Source organism: Anguilla rostrata, chromosome 4 (genome assembly GCF_018555375.3).
Source record: "Anguilla rostrata isolate EN2019 chromosome 4, ASM1855537v3, whole genome shotgun sequence".
NCBI classification, from domain to species: Eukaryota; Metazoa; Chordata; class Actinopteri; order Anguilliformes; family Anguillidae; genus Anguilla; species Anguilla rostrata.
In genome coordinates this window covers 31,376,166-31,398,887 of record NC_057936.1, presented here as the reverse complement: position 1 = coordinate 31,398,887, position 22,722 = coordinate 31,376,166, and the positions used below count along the sequence as shown (strand labels likewise).

The following is a 22,722-nucleotide window of genomic DNA, read 5'->3' as shown; positions in this document are numbered from 1 at the left end:
AGTGCATTTTACGGTGCCTGTAGTGGTCATTTTCACGCCCATCCAATCGAAGGAAAACGATGACAACAAATTATATGGATTATTATCTGACCGGAATAAGGCCTGTCGCTAGGAATTGAAAGGTCCTGTTTGATTGTGAATAGTGTCTGTACGGTTATAGTTTCTCAATTGTGTCAAAGCTTTTAAATATCCAAACATATGTTTTTACAGCCCTTTCCACAACTAAAATTATAAACCATTTAAATAACCAAGTAATAATTTTTAAAAAGCATTAGAAACAGAAACATAACAATATCTGCATATTGACATGGGATTTTGTATGGTTTGAATTTCACACAGTTAAACTTTTCTGGAAGTACCAGTCTTAACTGAGACTTCAATAAACTGTGTGGTAGTGATACTCGTTTTTTGTGAGTATCACTACCATTCTTCATGTTAGAGTTATGCCCTTAAAATATAAATGTGTATGTATGTGATTTCATTGATTGACTTTAACAATGGATATTGAAATAATGAATTATTGAACTACAATCATAATTTAGGATTTTTTACATCCACATGTGCTATTTTGTCTAGAAATTATGTTTTTCAACCGTACAGATGCTGTGTTTATGCTGAATCTGCAGATGTTGGCTATAAGTGTTGTATTTGAGCTGTAGAGATGCTGTGTTTATGCTGAATCTGCAGATATTGGCTGTAAGTGTTGTATTTAAGCCATACAGATGAGGTGTTTATGCTGAATCTGCAGATGTTAGATAAAAGTGTTTTATTTGAGCAGTACAGATGGTGTGCTTATGCTGAATTTTGTGATGTTGGGTGTACGTTTTGTATTTGAGCTGTACAGATGCTGCGTTTATGCTGAATCTGCAGATATTGGCTGTAATTGTTGTATTTAAGCCATATAGATGCTGACTTTATGCTGAATTTGCTGATGTCGAATGTAAGTATTGAGCAGTACCGATGCTGTGTTTGAGAAATGTCTTGTCTCTTCCTCTCCAGGGTCCTCCAGGATCTGCAGGAACTGAGGGCAGGCAAGGAGAGAAGGGGGCAAAGGTAATTCACAAAATCAATCCTACTGTTTGCAAGGAGGCATTCGAAGGCACATACACACATGATGGGGGCGTGGGGCAGCATGGTTACTCTCAAGAAGTAGGTTTCAGGTTTGAGTCCTGGTTGAGTCTGCATGGAGTTTTCATGTTCACCTTTTCTTTGTATGGCTTTCCTGTGGGTACTCCTCCCACACCAAGACATGCATAACAGGTTAGGTTAGATATACTCTATTGCCCTGGAGAACTGGAGTTGCACTGTGGCTGCCCACTGCTCCTAAGTAGTAAGGATAGGTCAAATGCTGAGGACAAATTATCCCATGGGGTCAATAAAGTGTAACTTGACACACATGTGCATGCACACATACACACACACCCTTGGTTTCAACATACACACACAGTAAGGCAGCGTTTCACAACCCAGGTCCTGGGGACCCACAGTGTATGCTGGTTTTTGTCAAAGCCAATCGCTTGATCAATTAAAGCTGTTGAGAAATTTTACCTTAATTGTGTGGTTCAACTTATTTGAACACAATGCAGCTTTAGCCATTTGCAGTCTTTAAGCTCATTCATTTTACCCTGATGGTTTTAGGTTCCCACACTCTCAGCAAATGGGACCCATCTGATTTCCCCTGTCAGTTTGTAATTAAATCTTTTTTTTTTTTTAAATCAATTATTTGCGGTATAGTACAAACAGCGTAGTGAATGAAAGCATAAGTCGGTCTGACCAATTTAAATTCCTGGGATGTTAATATGGGACATTTATTTTTACAGCATACATTACTATTTCGAGAATAATGTTGCTTTTAGAGAGTACATTTTCCTTCAGTAGACATACGTTGAATTAAGAACTATTAGTGTCTAATTAACAATTAGCAGCTCATTGCAATACAGAACTTGTTGCTATGGTTGGGACAAAAACCAGCATATGCAGTGGGTCCTGAGGACCAGGGCTGAGAAACACTGCAGTAAGGTATAGCCTGCAGATAGCCCTTTCCAGAGATTTGTACTTGTAAAACAGGTACTTAAGATTACTGGCAAAATAATGATGCTGGGATTATTTTTGCATTATTTAGAGACCTTAACGAAACTGTAATAATTAGGCAGGTTTGGGTGGAGGGAATTTGTAGTCCAAAAGTAGAGCAGGTTTGAATCTGTAGTCACGTAGAAAGTTTAGTTGCCTTTTGAATGGCCCGAGAACATCCATTTGGAATCAATCAATATTTACTTTTACATTGGATGTGCAAAAAACATGCAATTGTTCATTTGTTTGTTCACAGCCTGACATGGTCATTTTGGTGATTGCCCCAACTCTCCAAACTGTGATTGTGGGAAGAAAATCTTTTCATGTATTTTGTAGTCAAAGTTAAGGACAAGCATACACTGGAAAAATACATACAGTGTCTTCTACCTGTGATCATGTAGACCAGGGTGTGTCAAACTTAATCCCAAAGGGGTCACAGTGTCTGCAGGTTTGTGTGTCTTCTTTTCAATCCGCTGCCAATTAAGGCCTTGAGAACAATGGATTCCTTTGCCAATCAATTACTCTAATGAAACACTTGTGCCGAGAACACCCCAAAAACCAGCAAGACAGGATTTTGACACCTGTGATGTAGACCAGGGGTTCCTAAACTTGGTCCCCCCTCCCCCCACCCTATACCACCATTGCTGGTTTTTGTTCCAATCTTAATTGCAATCCCAGAATTTTAACAAGCTGTTAATTATTCTTTTTTTGGTGCTTTTCATATTTAGAAGGATTATTTACCCTCTTCAGCCATGAAGAATAGAATTCCCATGTTCATATTGTGCTTACTGTGCTATTGCAAAAAACTGCATAAAAGGAAGTCACAAAGGTTGTTGAATGTGTGTAAAATCTCTTTTTGGCTCGTTATCATTTGCTTTGCTTTGAATTCTTCATTATCTTCCAGATGGTTAGTTTTAGTGGCTAAGTGTTTATACTTCTGCCAATTAGGAGCCTATTGAAGCCCCGTCCTTAATTTAATCCAGTAAATATAATTTACTTTTATGTTAGAAATATAGCACAATAAGCAGAATGTGAACATGGCTATGTCTGATATAATGTGGCTTACTGTAAGAGGGTAAACAATTCTTTTAAACATGAAAAGCACCAAATTAAGATAACAGCTTGTTAAAATTCTGTTAAAACTAGCATACACAGGGTGGTCACAGGACCAAGGTTGGAACCACTGATAGACCAAAAGATTGGCAACACAGTCAGGAGAGACAGGTAGCTTTGCCATATACAGTGAAAAGTTTTATTATATACAGTGTTATTATACCATAACATATAAACATTTATACAAATCTTATCATAAATATATTCCAATATCAGACAATCATTCTGAGGTCATGTCAAATTAAAGGATACAGTGCCCTGGTACTACAAAAGCAAAACACTTCCATGCAGCTAATTTATCATGGAAGCTATTAATGTAGCAGATTTCAAGCAACTACAAAATTGCTTCCTGTTGTTGAAATGATGAATGCAAATGCCCATCTGTCGAAAAATAGCTAGTTTTCCATCAAGAGTAAGATAATTGATATTTTGTTTATATTACAAATCATGGACCCCAGTTGCCCCTGTCCCTGTTCTGTTTATGCCTGGGGCCAGAACAGCACAAAGACAATCATCTCCCTGCAGTCTTTCACTTGGCATTCAGGCGTGTGTCACTTTGTTTAGCTTTGGCAGAGATCATACACTTTCACAGATGAATATAAACAAAGTGACTGCAGACTCCCATTCAAAGTGTGTGCCTCTAATAGGATATCAACCCCATGTAATCCTGCCTAAGTTATGTCGTTCAAAATGCTGTGAGATCCAAAATGGGATTCCTTTTTTATGAACATCATTAATCCTGTTAAATTTGACTTGTGTTTAGCTAATTCTATTTTGAGGAATGTCAGTTTCGTCAAAATATTAAATGCATAAAATACATTTTGTGTCAACTCATTCAGTACAAGTTGTACGGAAATGCTCTTGAACCTGGCAGAGATGATTTATTATATTTTCTAATCGCACACTGCAATATTGTGTAATGATATCATGTGGTTATAGTCCTGCCCTTGTGGGCTGTTTAATGTATGGTTTCTGTAAAACTAAAAAGATGTGTTGGGGTATCAAACTTTCCTGTTGATATAAATCCTGTAGAAATATGTCAATTACTTTAGCAACAAGCGTTAAACAATACATACACTGTTACGTAATAAGCAAGTAGTAACTGGTTGGTAAAGGGGTTGTGTGTAATTATGCATACACAGACTACCAAATGCTTTAACCCATTAGATGTATTGTAGTGCTATCATACACTCAATCCTAATGTTGTTACCCCATCAACTGAATGCAATATAAAGTGTAATATGTCAGCACAGTATCAATCAGAATGGTGTGAATTTGTGAAAATCCTCTTCACAGGGTGAAGCTGGAGCTGAGGGTCCACCTGGAAAGACGGGGCCCGTTGGCCCCCAGGGGCCCCCAGGAAAGCCTGGTCCAGAGGGTCTCAGAGGAATCCCTGGCCCTGTTGTGAGTTAACCAGCTAAGCCTGAGATTAAGCAAAATGATTTGAAAAGTATTTAGCTTCATTAAAAAATTTCATTGGATTATGTTAATTGAGCAGATGTTTATCCAAAGTGACTTTCAATAAAAGTGAACATACATTGTATGAGCAACAGTGCTAGATCTGGTTAACAGCATTTCTTGACCAGCAAATGTCAGTGCAACTTCAGTAAGACACTAAATGTTAGTTAACTTATGTTGACCTGGAACCACCAAGGAAAATCATAGAATCATGAATCGAATATTCATTTGAAACCATAAAGTGTGCTGTTACAAGCCTGAAGTACATCCAAGATGCACTCTAAAGATCCTTCATTGATGCTCCTACAATGGAGTCTTGCAAATCGACTCACTCTTAGTCTGACCTGTCCTTGTCCGGATGATGCTGTCGATACAACTGTCACTGTTCTTATACAGTCCTGCTTAAACAACGCAATAAATCTTTACTGTCAAAAGCTCTCAAAGGCATGGCAGAAATAACCACAGAATAATGAATTGGAGCACATGACGCACATGCACATAGGTATTTTTATTTTAACACGCAGTGACATTCTTGTGCTACATGTAGAATGATATTCATGCCACAGAGGGACAGGGGAGGATTATGCCAGGCTAATTAAATGCATCTTCGCAGGGTGAACAAGGACTCCCTGGCTCTCCTGGACAAGATGGACCCCCTGGACCTATGGTAAGATGAGAGACACTGGACACTGACCTTTCAGATAATGACCACACAGTTGTGCTGGCAAATCCAATCTCATTCTCATTTATTTTATTTTTAGGGTCCCCCTGGTCTGCCTGGCTTGAAGGGTGACCCTGGCTCTAAGGGTGAAAAGGTAAGACCATTTCTTGTTACTTGATTCCATTTCTGAGATCCTGAAATTGGAAAATTGAACACCAAATGGAAGTTTTTAAAATAGAACCACATATGAATTTGAGACCGAATAGCCTGTCAGCATTACATGGGTACACACAGGATGAAGCGATGGGCCTGTGCAATTTTCACAGCTAAACAAGAAGCATCCCATCACTTTCAAGGAAATCTTTCGCAGAAAGAAGCATGGCTAATGCCACGCACACATGCTATCTGCGAATAGAAGACACAGGGAATAGCCAATGTAGCGTGAAAGGCTGGATGTTCTTTACAATTTTTTTGTGATTTCCCAAATTGTTCTAGGTTCCTCCTGCAAAACGATGTATGGTTAAGGTGGCCATATTGCAATTTCTTCAATAATTTGGCAGGAGACACACAGCCACTTGGGGCTCTGTTTATGTAGAACTGAAATGGGCTTGGAAAGTATTTTCATTGCAGGCCAGCCATTTGCTGTAAGGCTGTGGGAGGACAGAGTAGGGGGTAGCAGGTGGCAAAACAGGTTTCAGCTGTAGGCAGTGAATTAGGTGTGAAGTCTGTTCTGATTGGGTTTAATATGGCCCGTACAAATGAAGCATGGAAGGAGAAAAATACCCTGAGTATGATGGCCCTGAATATTTTATGAAAAGTTGAAGAGGCTGCCATGTTTTCATGGAACTATTTTTTCACTGTCAGAGCTGGATAAATTCACATTGAATTGTGAATTTTTGCACAATGGAAAACAAAGAAAATCAAATCAAACTATCCTTTTTCACTACAATTCTAAATCCAACCCACAAAACCTATACAGCACAGTGAAGAGAATGCATTACAAGCACCATACAAGCCATGTCTTATCAACACACTGTTTGTATTGTTACCAGTTTGTATTGTATTCTCCTGTACAGTAGTATTTTACCTGCATTTGTTTTGCATGCAACCTCATTTCGGGCGGTTACATATCTTGTAGTATGTATTGCCCCAGTATTAAGGTTAACATGCTGGTGCCCTGTCCAAGGTTTCATAAAACTGTTACCACCATGTTACAAGGCAGGCTCCTGAATCTCCACATCGCTTGACTTCCTTGCCTGACTTTCTCCCCTCAGGGTCACCCAGGTCTCATTGGGTTAATCGGCCCACCTGGTGAGCAGGGCGAGAAGGGAGACAGAGGCTTGCCTGGCCCACAAGGCTCTCCTGGCAATAAGGGTGACAGCGTAAGTACTGTAATTAATCAAACGTCCATCACACTGCCAGCGTCTGCCCTGCCCTATATCTGAGGTTCCTGCAAGATCAGAGGAGAAACCACCGTGGCAGACCTGACCGCATGACATTGCAATAATATCGGGCCAGTGTGTCTGATGCGACATTTCTCTCAGCATTGCATTTGCCTTTACAAATGAAAGCAATATTTTATTACTCTGTGATAGAAATGTATAAATATGCTCATTGAAGGTCACAGAAAAGCTTGAAGTGTGATATTAATGGCCTTGTCCATTTTTAAATAAACATAGCATATTGAACAAATAAGCAATTTGAGGTTAGAGTAGCCTTCTGAGTCCCCTTGTGATGATTTAAAGCTGTGGAATAGATTGGAACATTTTCCAATTATGCATATTGAAATTGTATTGCCCTTCTGTTGAAGTGAGCAAAAAAAAAGAAAAAGGAAAAAAAGAACGGCACATGCAAATTCCAGACCTTCAACTCCAGTTTTTGACTTGATAAAACAGCAAGCGGCAGAATGGCTATTTTCTTCATAATATTAAGTTAGACATTCTAAAGGACTTAATCACTGGGGAGGCAGAAGGTAAGGTCACACAAAGATAAATGACCCTTTTCAAACTTGATGACATCCAGCAAATCCTTTGATTTTAATATGGGGAGAAGCCCTTTAATTTACTCTCTCAGTCCAGTGAGTCAGCCACATCTCTGGCTCTTTCAGAGGGAGGCTCAATCAGAAGAGAGAGAGGAGTAAGGCTACACTATTTGAGTGAGGCCATGAATGAGATCATTATTGAACTGTACGGCCCGTATGACTTGCTCTTCGCCCACAGGGTATTTCTGGTGCGGCAGGCCCCGTCGGTCCTCCCGGGCCTCCTGGCTTACCTGTAAGTAGGCCGTCTTGTCAGTTCTTAGTTTTCTTTCAATTGAAATATAAGTATTGATCAAATTTAGTTATTGTTGTATTTTTTAAATGACATGTACAACCTTCTTTTGTCTTTTAGGGTTCACAAGGTCCAAAGGGTTCTAAGGGTTCAAGCGTGAGTTCCATTCCTTTCTTCTATCACAACCAAAAAAACAGGGTGACACTGACTTAGCCAGCGCCAGTCCCATAATCAGAGCTAATGTTGTCCTCCCATGTTTTTCCAGGGTCCGGTTGGTCAGAAGGGAGACACAGGACTGATTGGGCCACCCGGTCCACCTGTAAGTATCTTGTTGAATCAACCATTCAGGCTTTTGAAGACAAGACCGTTTTTCCCACTTCATTGTTGCTGAATGAATACATGGAGAAGGAACCTCACAAGTCCTATAGTGTTGTTATTATTATTATTATTATTATTATTAGTAGTAGTAGTAGTAGTAGTAGTAGCAGTAGCAGTAATAGTAGTAGTTTTATTGTTATGGCAGAAATTATTTTTGTTCCTGGAAATAATAGGGCAATAAATCTGTGTAAATCCAAGCATTTGTTAGAAAGATTAAAAGTGTTAATTATGAAAAAGTAAGGAGTGCTGTGAATTTTACATGATCCCAAAAGAGAGAGGTTTGTTTGAAGAGAATGGTTTGTTGTTCTTGTGAAGGGTCCACCTGGTGAGGTCATCCAGCCCCTGCCCATCCAGTCACCCAAGAAGACCAAGCGGTCATCCGACTACCAGGCCGATGCAGCTGGAAACATGATGGACTACGCAGATGGCATGGAGGATATCTTCGGGTCCCTTAATGCCCTCAAGCAGGACATCGAGCGCATGAAGTACCCCATGGGCACACAGACGAACCCTGCCAGAACCTGCAAAGACCTGCAGCTTTGCCACCCTGATTTCCCTGATGGTGAGTAAGCTAGGCTTGAACGGCAATTAACTGCCTCTTTGGGACAGATACGAAAGCACCTAATTCCTAATGCCTTTTGCACAGTTCTGTGCGATTATGGTGTGTTTTAAATGGAAAATTTAATTGCGTTTCAGCACCGCATTTAAATAACACCGACATGGCTGTTTAGCGGTATATTTAACATTCATTGAATCGCTGGTGGCTAGGCCTTTGTTCCAGCTTTGTTCTGGCTCATTAATTGTTGAAGCCAGAAATTTTCCATTGTAGTGTTTCACCCTTCTCGGTTTTATTGGTCTTCTATAAAGCACACATCTGCTTGGTTTTGTGCTTATTATATCCAGGATATATTTTCCCACTTGCAATCATTCATTTTTGGTACATTTTGGGATGCGCATAACTCTGTATCTGTCTAACTGTATCCTTATTTTTCATTTGAAATTTTGAAGGAAATGTATATGAAACTCTTTATTGCAACTGTAATATTATATATAGCAGTAATATTACAGCAGCACCAATGGAAATGTTTCCATAACTGTTTACATATTCAAATTCTATTTATATTCGTGGGATTCTGCAGGTGAATATTGGATTGATCCAAACCAAGGCTGCTCAGGCGACTCCTTCAAAGTATACTGTAACTTTACATCAGGCGGAGAAACCTGCATCTACCCTGATAAGAAATCTAATGGGGTAAGTGTCATTTATGTTGGAGCAATATATAATTGCATGGAAACTGCAGTGGTAATAAGCACTGTATTTGTAAAAGAAAATTTATAAGAGAGAGAGAGAGAGAGAGAGAGAAAACCTTCACTCTAAAATGGTTCAATCCACTAGTTTTAAAGTTTAATTATACTTCAGTATATAAATAAACCCCTGGCAAAAAAAATATTAGAGTAACTTTCCAACAGCAGATTGTTTTCCCAGTACAGTAAAAGCTCTTGGCACACATCGTTACTGATAGACTGGTATTCCCTTTTGCCATAAGTTCTGCATTATGTTGCAAGGTTTATATTCAGGCAGTGCCTTTAGCTGGAACATTTTCTTCTAGAATAGAAAGTCTGAACTCATGTATGCTTGATATGTGTATTTGATCTAAAAAGGCATAAATACATTCATAATGAGGCACCTGCACCCAGCGTGTTTTTAAACGGATGATTTGATCAAAGGAAACACAGACTGTCGGGAATGCTAATCTGTGTCATCTCTTCCCCCTTCTTTCATTTTTTCTTTTCTTAATGCTATAGGTCAAAATATCCACCTGGCCCAAAGAGGTTCCAGGATCATGGTACAGTGAATTTAAGCGTGGTAAAATAGTAAGTGATCTTTTTGCACCCTTATCCGGAATGAATCATCCCAGTTCAGCCAACACAAAATTAAAAGCTTTCTCTGGCCACTGAGAAGGTACAGAGTGTCATAAATCTGTCTGTGTAAGCCATTTAAAAGACCACAACACCAGTGGTTAGGGTTAGGGTTATTGCATAAATGCAATAAATGCAGATTGAACCAAGAACACCTGTTGGGCAAATGTAGTATTTTTTTGTTCAATAGATGATGTAGGTGGTAAAAGGAAAAAATTGCTTTTGAGTTTCTGAATTTATTAAATTCTGCCTGGTAATAATATCCTTTATTCTGTTTGAGGGTAAAGCTGTAACATTCGAGAATAATAGGGTATGTGTGTCTGAGATGTGTGGCTTTAATGTGTAGACATATATACAAAATAACAATCCAAAATGAGCTTTATTTCTCACATAGTATCTCAGAAGTGAAAATAAGCAAATGTTTTTTCAATCCATTACAAGTGCTAAACTGCTCAACTGAAGTGACACGTAGTTTACCTTGCTTCCATTGTTTCTCCACAGCTGTCATACGTAGATGTGGAAGGAAATATAATAAACATGGTTCAGATGACATTCCTGAAACTACTGAGCGCTTCAGCCAGACAGAACTTTACCTACAACTGCCACCAGTCAGTGGCCTGGCACGACGCCACAACCGACAGCTACAACAAAGCGCTGAGGTTCCTGGGCTCCAATGACGAGGAGATGTCTTACAACAACAACCCCTACATCAAAGCCCTCTCAGACGGCTGCGCGGTACGTACTGCTGCTGTGGGTGGAATGAAATTTAAAATATACCGACCCCCTGATTACAAACTGAAAATCAAATTTCTGCTTTTATTCTAAGTGTTTGGCGCTGTACCAGACAGACAAGCTATTTTGGGAATTATGCCGTTCAGTCATCAGTGGATTGGTTGAAGATGCTGAGATACTTAGAAACTTGTTTGAGGGATGCAGTGCTGAAGGTTTTTTAATGTCTTTTCTCTTTACAGTTGAGGAACGGCTATGGAAAGACTGTGATGGAGATTGACACTCCGAAAATCGATCAGGTTCCCATCATCGACGTGATGTTCAGTGACTTTGGGGATACAGAACAGAAGTTTGGGTTTGAAGTCGGCCCTGTCTGCTTCCTTGGTTAACCTGGCAGGAAGGACAGAACAGCGACAGCAAGCAGGTCGAGACTTGGTACCACCAGTCCTCCTCATGCCACATGCAAGTTTTGAATAAGAATGGTGTAGCAAACATGTCTTGCCATGTATGTATTATCTAGGAAATACTTGTTGCCCTTGTAGGGCCAGAATCACATGACTTAAACCCGTTAAGGAAAATCGTGAAGGACATGTGGTACCACAGCAGAAAGTGGTACCCCGGCAACAACACGTGGAGGTCCACAGAACAGAGAAACCCCCCCACCCCCCACACCCCCGTTTTCAGGATTCTCCTGGTGCTGTATGAAAAATGACTACGATGGTGCTTGTTCAAAACAGAATAAAATGAGGTGCTAAGAAGGTGTATTTTGATAAACTGTAATTATTATTTTGTACAATACTGTTCTTTATGAATCCACTTTCAAAACTTGCATGTGTATCAGAATTTCATCTGGCTCTTAATTTTAAATGTTGGTTACACACACAAAAAAAATATATAAGTTTAAAAAAATTCTAATATGTTGTCAATGAATACTGTGTACCTGTTATGAAGCAAATAAAATGAGCATTCAAACAAGTCCCTATTTCTAATTATAATGTATCCCCTTTGTATATATTGACCACCAAAAAAAAACCTCTGGGTCATTTGCATTTCCCTTCAAAACATCGGGTAACAACTGGAAGATTTTCACCAGCACACTAAACGCAACATGTTTCATTTACGCTGTTTCTTGTGCTCGTTTTAAGCAACCATGGCATTCATTCTTCTTTTATTTAATTTTATTTGTTTTTTTTTTTGTTTTGTTTTGTTGTTTTGTTTGTTTGGTTTTTGTTTTTGGTCGTATACCTCAAACGTTTTAGGTCATCGTTCGGCTGTGAGGATGTTATGCCCTGTATATACCTTGGTTAAACAATTAAGTTTATATATTTGGGATGGGGAATTTTTAAAGAGAAAAACACTTTCTTGTTAGACATCTTTTGTTCAGATCTTTTGTGAATGCAATGATAAGCCCTCTTAGATGACCCATTTTTGTAACTAAAATGAGAAAATGTTTTAATGTGCTTTTTATGGTTCATTCAAAATATTAAAACTGGATTCTAAACAAAAATGGATTTATGGTGTGCATTGTGTGATTGTTTAAAAAAGAAAACTGAGTGGCCATTTTATTAGGTATATCGGTTTATTAATGCGAATAACCTCCTCCTCCAAACAGTTAAACATGTGGCTGCCATGCAATATAAAAAGATTGCAGACATGGTCTGCGACTTTGACCGTGGTATGATTGTTGGTGCCAGACGTGGTGGTTCCAGCATCTCAGAAACAACTGGCATCCTGGGATTTTCATGCACTACAGTCTCTAGAGAATAATACAATAAAGAAAAGGCAGAAGTCAGTACAAGGTAACAGAATGGCCACAGATGCTCAAATAACAGCTTTTTTACAACAGTGGTATACAGAAGGACATCTCTGAATGCTCAACACGAACATTGAAGCGAATGGGCTGCAGCATTGAAGACCATGTCAGGTTCCTCTCCTATCAGCTAACAACAGGAAGATGAGGCTACAGTGGGCATGTGATCACCAAAACTGGGTGGTTGAAGATAAGAAAAATTTCACCTGGGGCCTCATTTATAGAACGGACTTACGATCAATTGTGATCTTAAGTATGACTTACGCAGAAAATCACTTATAAGTAGTTATTTATAAAACCTTACTTTGACGTGGAAATGATCTTATCTCTATGCAAAGTCTAGACTTGACGTAAGTGCTGGTTATGTAGGGGTATTGCAGTTTGGGACGCATATGTGTCCAAGCCTGTGGTGAACTTTGCATTAGCTTTATGAACAATTTGATAGGAATTATCAATTAAAGCTGTGAGGAATGAATTGCCAGACGCAAGGTGTTTTGAATTAAAAACAGGATGCGATGTTCTATAAATAGTGTGTCAAATTAGAAAAAAAGTAACCATGGCTGTTCTTGCATTATTGGAAGACATGGAAAACAGTGCTTTTGGAAGCGAGAGAGTTTTCAGAGAGCGGAATGACTTTTTTGCTCATGATGATCTTCCAGAAAGTTTGCTTTTCTCTTTTCGCCCATGGTTATTCCTGACTAAACCCTCATTTGTGCTAGCATTATATAAGGGGAAATCGCTGAGTGTAAGGCACGTTCAGTTGCCGTCAATTTTAAGTTAATTTGAGATTTATAAATCACAGGTGCGTAAGTTAGGGCTTCTTAGAACCTGCATAAGCAAGGTTTTTTATGCTCAGTATCTTTTATGAATCGAACGTAAGCACACCGTCGGAAATGATCTTAAGACTAAGTTCAAGTATACATCTAAGAACATTTTTATAAATGAGGCCCCTGGTCTGGAAAATCTCAATTTCTGCAACGTGCAGATGGAAGGGTCAGCATTTGGCATAAACTGCAGGAATCCATGGATCTATCCTGCCTTGTGTCAATTTTGCAGGCTGGTGGTTTAATGGTGTGGGGAATATTTTCTTAGCACACATTAGGCCCCTTAATAGCAGTTGAGCATGATTAAGTATGCCACAGCATACTTTAGCATTGTTGCTGACCATGTGAATTCCTTTATGGCCACAATATACCCTTTCTCAAATGGATACATCCAGCAGGATAATGCACCATGTCACAAAGCACATATCATCTGATCCTGGTTATACAAACATGACAGTGACTTCAGTTTACTTCAATAGCCTGTACCATCCACAGATGTCAGCCCAATAGATCATCTTTGGGTTGAGCTGGAACAGGAGGTTCACAACATGTGTAACTGCCTAAACTGTGTGATCCTATCGAGTCAGCATGGAGCAAAATCCCTATGGAATGTCTCCAGCACCTGGTGGAATCTATGCCTCAAAGACTTTCAACTGTTCTGGATGCAAAAAGTGCCAGAGATGGTCTTGGTTTTTGCTCCATCCAAACCTATAACTATTTAACTGGATTCATTTTATTTAATCAGGTTTAATTAACGCATGTGACCATGTGCTGGAGGCACTCGTTTCACATTTCGAGTTTCGAGTTTCACTATTCAGAATATTCAGGCTCAGACTTTTACTCATCCTTCAAACCCATGTAATTAAGATCAGATGGAACAAAAACCATAATTTTCACTTTCACTCTTGGACCAGGGTTGCCTACCCCCCTGTCCAAGATACTGTACCTAATAAAGTGGCCGCTGACAGTAGGGCAATGAAGCATGCCTGTTAATTTCCTGTTTGACAATTTGACATACTGTATGTCTAGGTCATGTGATTATTCCTAGTTGGAAAACAACACATACTATAAAGACTGGTTCGTTCACAAACTTCTGGTCTTTAACATATTTATTTAACATATTTAATATATTTTCACTTCTATTTGGTTAAAATTTTAAAGGATTCTACTCCTTCCCATTGTGTAATATCTAAGTAAATAACCATGGCAGTGTCATCAATTTTAAGTCTAAGAATTCCCTCTTCAATCATTTACATAATACTGTATATGCAAGAAATATGGGCTGGGTAGTTTTCAAGTTTTCAATAATATAAGTTAATTGTATCAAATTGTCACTGCAATAAGTACATCTTTTTTTTTTTTTTACATTTGCATTAAATGCAATTTAAAGACAAATGAAAACATTTACATTCATTTTCATTTTATTTCTTTTTAAGACCCAAGTTTATAATTGTGAGAAAGAGTATTCTTTTTTTATCCCTTAATACATATAAATTCTCTTCCACAAAGCCCGTGTATTTAGTTTTCTAACTCAAGAAAACTGAATTTGATGAAAGATTTTCCAAGTGTATCATACATATTCTGCTATGTTTGGGAGAGTTTCTGTGAAATCGCCAACCTGTAAATGAGACCACATATTAAGGCATATATGTGAGAGCTACCATTGTAGCTGAGGTGATTGTTCAAGAGCATTGTCAATGAGGCAATAGATGTCACCAGGGAAATGCTGTTCTGTGTTGATCTATTGTTTATTCAGTTTTATCATCTAGGCCATTCTAGGGTGATTTGCATAGCATTAGCAGCGACTAGTGAAGCAGCCAATACAAAGTGCATAGGATGAAGGTGATAACACTGTTGTGGATTTTACCTTCAATGGAGGCAAAGTAACTCAGTCAGGTCGCAGAGTAATTCAGCATTACACTTTTATTTGGGCAAATAGAAGAAACTGTTCAAGCACCAATCACAGAGTTCGAGAACAGAGTCTCGAACTTCTGTTCACAAGTTCTGCCTTATATCTTTTTGAAAGCTATCTTCCTATGAGGTAATCCGCATGGCATGACACTTTCTCACTCCCCCTCCCATACCAACTTTCTGTTTTCCTGAGAACCTTTTTACTTCATCCCAGAAACCCTGACGGAACGTCTATGTTCCTGGCGCCTTAAGGCGGAGGAGGGTGTTCTTATTCTCCCTTCGCATACCATCTTGTTTCGTACAGTTTATCTTCATTTTACATCATACAAAATACATTCAGTATTCAATAGAAATACATAGACTATTGATTAGGATATGACATATGCAAGCAAGCAAACAATGGTCATACATATACCACCAGATTATATGCTTATAGCAAAGTTACTTTTATATATGAATTCCACTCCAATTACAAAGTATCCTCCAAGTCATGTTTACATTCATGACCTTCTCAAACCTCTGTGTCAAGCCTCTTGTCTCCCCTTGGTACTAAAAGCATTGCTGTTTAAACTTGGTAGTACACACAGATCATTATCTATCTATGTTAGCTCATCCACATTCCTTCCTCCTTGAAGGTCATTCCTTCCCAGTACCTCTCCATTGTGCCACTTAGCTACATACATAGTTTTGTTATAAACACATACAAATAGTTAAACACAGTAAGTAAGCTTGTTTAAACCTCCTACCCTAAGGTCCAAAACTTACCGTACACAAGGACCAAACAAAAATGACAATGCTGGGCCAACGCACCACAAACACACAGCCCAGTTATACATATTCAACGTGCATTCTTAACCTTCCTCCTGTGTTCCGGTTAAATCTGACCGATTTACAACTTTCATAAATCATATATATTGTGATTTTCATCTGATTACCTCAAGACCTCATGTTTTCCTCCACACTAGGCATTTGAACATACAAAATTGCTGATCACCACTTTCATTGATTTTTGAGTGGTTTAGTCAACTTTGTTACACCTGTGGTGTTCCGGGTATAAAATGACCTCCATAGGAAATTAATGGGTAAAACTATATTATGCTCATCCAGCAGATGGAAAACATCCCCATACACACACCCACTCACCCACACATCCACAACCACAACCCCCTCACTCCCCACCCATCCGCCCCCCACCCTCCAGGTTGTCCTACAAGCGATACAAAAACTCTTTGCATTTGAATGGATCTCTATGGGAAATGGGGGGTGGGACTAGATTCAGCTGTAAATTATGCTGATACGGTATGGAACACATTTGTTGGCTAAATGGGCTGAAGTCATCAAGGGTCCAAGGTATCAAATGAGCCTCAAACCACCGTGCTGCTACCAGATATGCAGTAGATACTACAAGCATTGTTTCTCCTGAATATTTTTTCCATTGAGTTCAACAGGAAAATTAATCAGGAGAAACAATGCTTGTAGTATCTACTGCATATCTGGCAGCAGCACGGTGGTTTGAGGCTCATTTGATGCCTTGGACCCTTGATGACTTAAAGCCATTTAGCCAACAAATGTGTTCCATACTGTACCAGCATAATTTACAGCTGAATCTAGTCCCACCCTCCAATTCCCATAGAGATCCATTCAAATGCAGAGAGTTTTTGTATTGCTTGTAGGACAACCTGAAAATAAAATATCCAGACTCTGATGATGTTGATAGGTCACAGACAGCAGGAAGTCATGGCATGCAAATGATATGCAACCAAATACAAAACATGACTATTTTATTTGACATTATGTTAAAGTAATAATCTCAAAGATTTTCATTAAAATAAATATCTGTTAAGTCACTATCTATCGCTGAATTAGGTAACACAATGGTGATTGAGCCTATTATTATATTAATTTATATTATTATTATTATAATTTATGATTAAAGAACTGGGTGTCTGTGGCGACATTCCCGGGAAAAAATCACAAGTGGCGCATAGATAGTGACGCGTTTTCCATCACCCGTCAGTGGTTGGTCCGCCAGAGAGGGTAGGCGGAGGCAACGCAACAGGCTTGCTCTTCTACTCACTTGTGTGTGAGCGGCGTACTGTTTTTTCCAATGTCTGCTAGCATTAAAGGTGGGGGGGTTATGGGTCCCTAATAAGTTTTTGTGTAACATGAGAGGTCATATTATTTGTTGATGTAGATTTCGTATTACATTTGATGACAATGTAACGTTACTAAATTACATAGCTATTTGCACAGCTAACGCTAGCTACCGGACCATGTCAATAAAGGCATTAGTTTAGACAACGTTGCGCACAGTATCCATCTCTCATATCAGGTAACGTTGCGTTAGCTAGCTAGCTAATGTAATTAACACAATCTAATGTCAGCTAACAATTAGAAAAAATGCTAGCTAACGCTACCGACCGGTACCAACCTCGCAAACCGTCTCTCGAATGCAATGCTACCTTGTTGCAGCGTTGCAATGTAGCTAACTAAAGGCCAACGAGACTGGATGCAACTTGCAAAATTCCAAGATGTCTGATTGTAAACGTTCTAAAACTGCACTTGGCGATTTGACAAGGTGGGTCTTTTGAGACCCTAGGCAACGGCTTCAGAGGCTCTGCAACTAACCAGTTCACACCGCTGCAATTTTCTCTGCAACATTCTAAAACCGTTTTGTCTCGTTGCGAATCATTGATCTCAACTGTTACCGCCTTAACGTTACCGTTATTTACATTGCCGTCAAGTTCATCAATATATAAGCCGGGGTATAGGTGGAGCAGAGTCGGGTCTGATTTCTGTGTAAAGATGTCAAGCCGGAGAAAACTAAATAAAAGAATACGGCAGTATGGATTAGCGTTGTTATTATTTTATTACGCTTCGTCATATGTTCATTCAGCCTTGATGCCCTTTTTTGATGAAATCTCCTTTGTTTTTGTTTTATTCTTCTTATTCTGATTGCTAATTTAACACCCAGCTCAGCTTTATTCTTGAACAGTTTAGCTAGCAAAACCAGAAACAAGGCAGTTGTTTCAAAAATATCACACAACAATCATTCACGATGATGATGCAGGAGATACATAATTGCACGAGCCACAGCGAATCCCACAAATTCTTCTCTGCACTGTAAAGATGTTCATACCGAGCAAAAGGTGGATAAAGAACGTTTGTGGAAATTGATCATCACTAATTCTACCCCAGGTCTGCTACAGCATTTTAACCCGGCTCGGCAATGTAAAGACAGCTTAAGTTAGCCTAATGTTAGACAATGAACTTGTATAACAACCATTTTTTATTCAATAAATAATAAGTGTAATAGTAGGCGTGGCCCAGGTGCCAACTGACTGACATCACACAGGCGACACTGGATAGATCCGGTTGGATCTATGGGAAGTGAGGTCCAAAAACACACCTGCAATTACCGCTTCTCGCCATTGGTACCGCCAAAGAGAACGAAACTGAAATCTTTGAGATTGTAACTTTAATTTGTCTACTGTATAAGTGAATTTCCCTGTTTCTAGCTTTTCCCCGAACAGTTCACTATAGCAAAAGTAAATGAGCAAATGGTGGCGCAGGAGGTCTCAGGAGTGCATTTTTAAAATTCTTGCTAATTTTCTGACCAATGATTTGTTGTTAAGTTGCCATTTTGGGCTTGGCCCATTTTTTTTGCCCAGGAGTGTACATTTTCAGTGTCTGTTCTTTGTATATTCACTACAGTTACTCATGTTAACCACTAGTTGAAGACATTGTTTCACAGCTTAAAAAGGTTGTTAAACAAAATTGGGTGATGATTTATAGTTTTTGTGTTAATATAAGAGCAGTTAAAACAGACCGGCCAAATTTGGCCGTGAACACTGAAATAAGGAGGGGAGCAACGAACACTGGAGGAAGGTTAAGTCATTGTGGAGGTAGTAAACCCAAGTCCTCAAGGGGGCAATCCAGGACAATTGTGAAAAGACTGAGTGGAAGAAACCACAAATCAAAAGACAGCTTCATCATGTTGTTGCCTGCTATAGCGCCTCTTGCTGCAATGCTTTACTTTGCAGCCTGCACTTGCGTTTCTTCAAAATGTCAGGTGACATTTTAAAATGCAATGATGCATGAAATCGACTTGAAGGGTTTGTATACTTACATAGGGCATGTTTACAGCCTAAGATCTGACTTATTTACTTGTGTAACTAGAAGTCACATCCCCAGCAAGTCACTGTGCAAAATCAGCAGAGTTAAAAGTGTGATCCCATGCCCATGCCTATGTCCAAAGGTGGTGAGGAAATCTAATGTCACATCACTGACAGAGCCACTGTTTCTTCTTTAGACTACAGACAGATCTACGGTGGCTCTGAAGTGCAAAACACAAAAAGAAAAAGAAAACGTAAAAACAAAAACTTTCGGCCCTGAAGTGCAAAACACAAATACAAAAAGAAAATGCAAAAACAAAAAGGAGCAGCCCTGAGGTGCAAAACACAAACATACAAAAACTAGCAGCTCTGAGGTGCAGATGCAACATACAAAAACAAAAACTAGTAGCCCCGAAGTGCAAAACAGAAACATACCACAACAAGCAGCCCCGAGGTGCAGATGCAACATACAAAACAAAAACTAGTAGCCCTGAAGTGCAACAGTGCACTTCGGGGCTACTAGTTTTTGTTTTTGTATGTTGCATCTGCACCTCGGGGATGCTTGTTGTTGTATGTTTCTGTTTTGCACCTCAGGGCTGCTAGTTTTGTATGTTTCTGTTTTGCCCTCGAGCTGCCTTTGCTTTGCATTTTCTATGTATGTGTTTTGAACTTCAGGCTGAAATTGTTTTCATTCTTTGTATTTGTTTACTCAGGGCTGCAGTTTTTGTTTTTGTGTTGCATCTGCACTCAGACACTCTTATTGTTTTGTATGTGCATCTGCCTCTGGGCGAAGTTTTGTTTTTCTTTTGTTTCCTACCTACAGAGCTCATTTGCTAACTAGATCACACTATTCATACTGTAAAATCAAATGGTGAAGACCTGCTACTACAGACTTTGCTAGAACATGCGAGACCGACTCATTCACCGCATGACCCCTGCTCATGCCTGACTCAGCACAGCCAGGTCATTAGCCACGCATTCAGAGACCAAGTCACTGAGACCTTGCTAGAGGTAGGTGCCTGACAGGCTGCATATCACTCAGCTCACAAAACTTCACTGGTCAAATAAGCTAAATCCTACTTCCTAATTAGAGAACATAATGCTCTATTGCCTAATACATTAGCAGGCATTACGCAGCTGTGTTTTGTTCGATTTTAGCGTTAACCCCTGAACACTGCATTTTATGGGAAACGACTGACACAAAAAAAATGTATTGCCAGAGAAGCAGTTAATACATGCTGTGGGACATTTGATTGCTTCTGATGATCACTTTCTGTGGGGAAAAAAACAGCTACGGTTGAACGCCTGTGTCGGGCGTCTTCAAAGTGCACTTAAATAAGCGACGAGCAATATCCCTCTTTTTCCCTCACACTTTGTGGGCAGCCCTCTGGCCTACTTCTGGGTGCAATTATGGAGCACGCTGCATGACTGTTATTAAACTTTTACATGTATTTATGTGAGAGGAGATTGTGTAATCGCATCACTGGGACAATGCCCTAACTTTTCCCTTCTTTTGCTTGGGTGCAAGAAGCAGCAGTTTGCAGCGTAGCATTTTGAGCTTTATGTCACGATGTGTTAGTTCTGGAGGGTTTCTGCTATCAGGCTGACTGCTCTCTCTTCCCTCATTCATTTAAGCAGCATTCACAAGTTATGCCCTTTTCATAATGGCTAGTTATGATTGCGGGAAGCTGTTTACGCTGCACTGCTGCTTTAATGGGTTAGATGGCCTGAAAAGAACCTTCACCCTCTCTAATCTGGCCAGCCATTCGTTTGGCAGCCTGATTTTAACGGGCCTATCCACCCAAATCACAATACTTCGGCAGCAATGGGTCTTCTAATGGTGATTTGTGTCACTGAATGGGTACAAAGATTTTCTCTTGTAAATCAATTTTTAATTCTTATTTTTTCCCCAAATTTTGGAGGGCAAATTGTACAATTGCGCAAAGGTTTTTTCTTTTCTTATGCAATGTTTATTACAGCAGTGACACTTATCTTGAGGTCTCTCCTAAGTGTAAATACTTAGTTGCTTTGAGAGATACCCTTAGGATGCAAAAAGTGAAGGTTGTGCTTCTCATCCAGCATCTGGAAGCCAGCTTGATGCTTAAAACATCATTCATTAATTCATTTAATCGTACTATATTACTATATACTGTAAAGGAAGTACTCAGAGTTTCACTAGGCCAAAGGACATCAGAAGAACTACAGATAGTCCTTGGGCCCTGTGCACCTGTTGGATGGGTACTGAATATTACCTGGATCTATTCTCTTCATGCGGCCACTGACTCAGAGCAGTTCTAGTGCAGGCTGACATGCGGTTCTGTACTTGCATCACAAGCACCCTTCATATTGTTTGACCACTCATTTGAGTGAGTCAGGCATGCAATTAAATACCAAGCTGCTCCTTGCCAATTGTGCTAAATCCCCTCTGTCAATGCTCATTCAACAGTAGATAATGTTGCCTATTTAACCCAGGATTTTGCAATGACGACACTGGGACAGACTTGCAACCCTCCAACAGCAGGTCTGCCGTTGAGGAACAGAGGTCCTTCCATTATTCCAAATATATTTGAAGACTGTAGAATACAGTATGCAGTAGCTGTGCCTTCCTTAAAAAACTGCCTCCCTACATTTGCATAGTGACTCATCAAACAGTATGCAACTCTGCCTTTTTGGCAATGTTTCCCTCAGTGAAACATTGCTTTCCAGCCCATTAATGAATGACTATCTGAAAGTCTTCAATGGAAAACAGAAAACTCATAAGCCTCCAGAGGAGAAAACAACTAATCTGGAGTTTTGAGAGACGTGGCGTTCCTCTGAGGTTAGTGCATTAGATTGGATTTGGTCCTGATGTACTTGGGTATATGCCCTTTACAGAAATGATGATATTGAATAGGAGGATACTGAAGGAGCACTGCTGTTTTTAGACCTCTCAAGGTTTTAGTGAACATTATGATAAGCCAAACTATTCTTCATTTCCTGCCATTCTTCCAAAAGCATCTACCTAAGTGCTCGATTGCATGAGGCTTACAGTAAGGTCATCATTATCACACAATGGCTTGGCAGCCCACCTTACCCCTGGAGACATATATGTGCAGCTTACATTTTAAATATATAGAGCCATATTCGCTAAGGATTTGAGGGGCTTTTATAGAAGTTAATGAGACAAATAGCGTTTTTACATATTTACTAAAATGCCGCATCGGAGGTCTGCGCTGGTAAAATGACAGAAAAGTGGCATCCCTAAAATTTGGGTTAATGGATATGTATTTTAGGGCGTTCTGATGTTAGACTGCAAAAATATGGGAGGAGAGAATGGAAATTAATGCTTATGACCTGCTACAGCCAATTTATCATGGCAAAGGTAATTACGTTTTTAACGCCTGCAAAAAGCAGGAGGTAACTTCTTTCCAGCACAAGATGTTTAATTGAAATTCTGATGGAAGAAAATTCAAACAAATTCGAA

General features: G+C 39.4%; 1 protein-coding gene and 1 long non-coding RNA gene across 8 annotated transcripts in view; one reads left to right on the top strand and one right to left on the bottom strand.

Annotated features, from left to right (window-relative positions):
* The window catches only part of col11a1a (collagen, type XI, alpha 1a), a 93,413-nt gene extending 81,303 nt beyond the window's left edge, over positions 1–12,110 (top strand). For all 7 annotated transcript variants that reach the window (XM_064332236.1, XM_064332235.1, XM_064332231.1 and 4 more), the window contains 13 exons: positions 1,000–1,053; positions 4,480–4,587; positions 5,255–5,308; positions 5,403–5,456; positions 6,577–6,684; positions 7,522–7,575; positions 7,693–7,728; positions 7,838–7,891; positions 8,266–8,512; positions 9,090–9,202; positions 9,757–9,825; positions 10,372–10,605; positions 10,842–12,110. In XM_064332236.1, the coding sequence (XP_064188306.1) occupies positions 1,000–1,053; positions 4,480–4,587; positions 5,255–5,308; positions 5,403–5,456; positions 6,577–6,684; positions 7,522–7,575; positions 7,693–7,728; positions 7,838–7,891; positions 8,266–8,512; positions 9,090–9,202; positions 9,757–9,825; positions 10,372–10,605; positions 10,842–10,988 (1,332 nt within the window). In that variant the 3' untranslated portion in view covers positions 10,989–12,110. The remainder of the gene's footprint in view (positions 1–999; positions 1,054–4,479; positions 4,588–5,254; positions 5,309–5,402; positions 5,457–6,576; positions 6,685–7,521; positions 7,576–7,692; positions 7,729–7,837; positions 7,892–8,265; positions 8,513–9,089; positions 9,203–9,756; positions 9,826–10,371; positions 10,606–10,841) is intronic.
* A 64-nt stretch (positions 12,111–12,174) lies between these two features.
* Positions 12,175–22,722, bottom strand: part of LOC135253224 (uncharacterized) — an 80,791-nt gene continuing 70,243 nt past the window's right edge. Inside the window, exon 4 of the long non-coding RNA XR_010329559.1 lies at positions 12,175–12,355. This is a non-coding gene — a long non-coding RNA (uncharacterized LOC135253224). The remainder of the gene's footprint in view (positions 12,356–22,722) is intronic.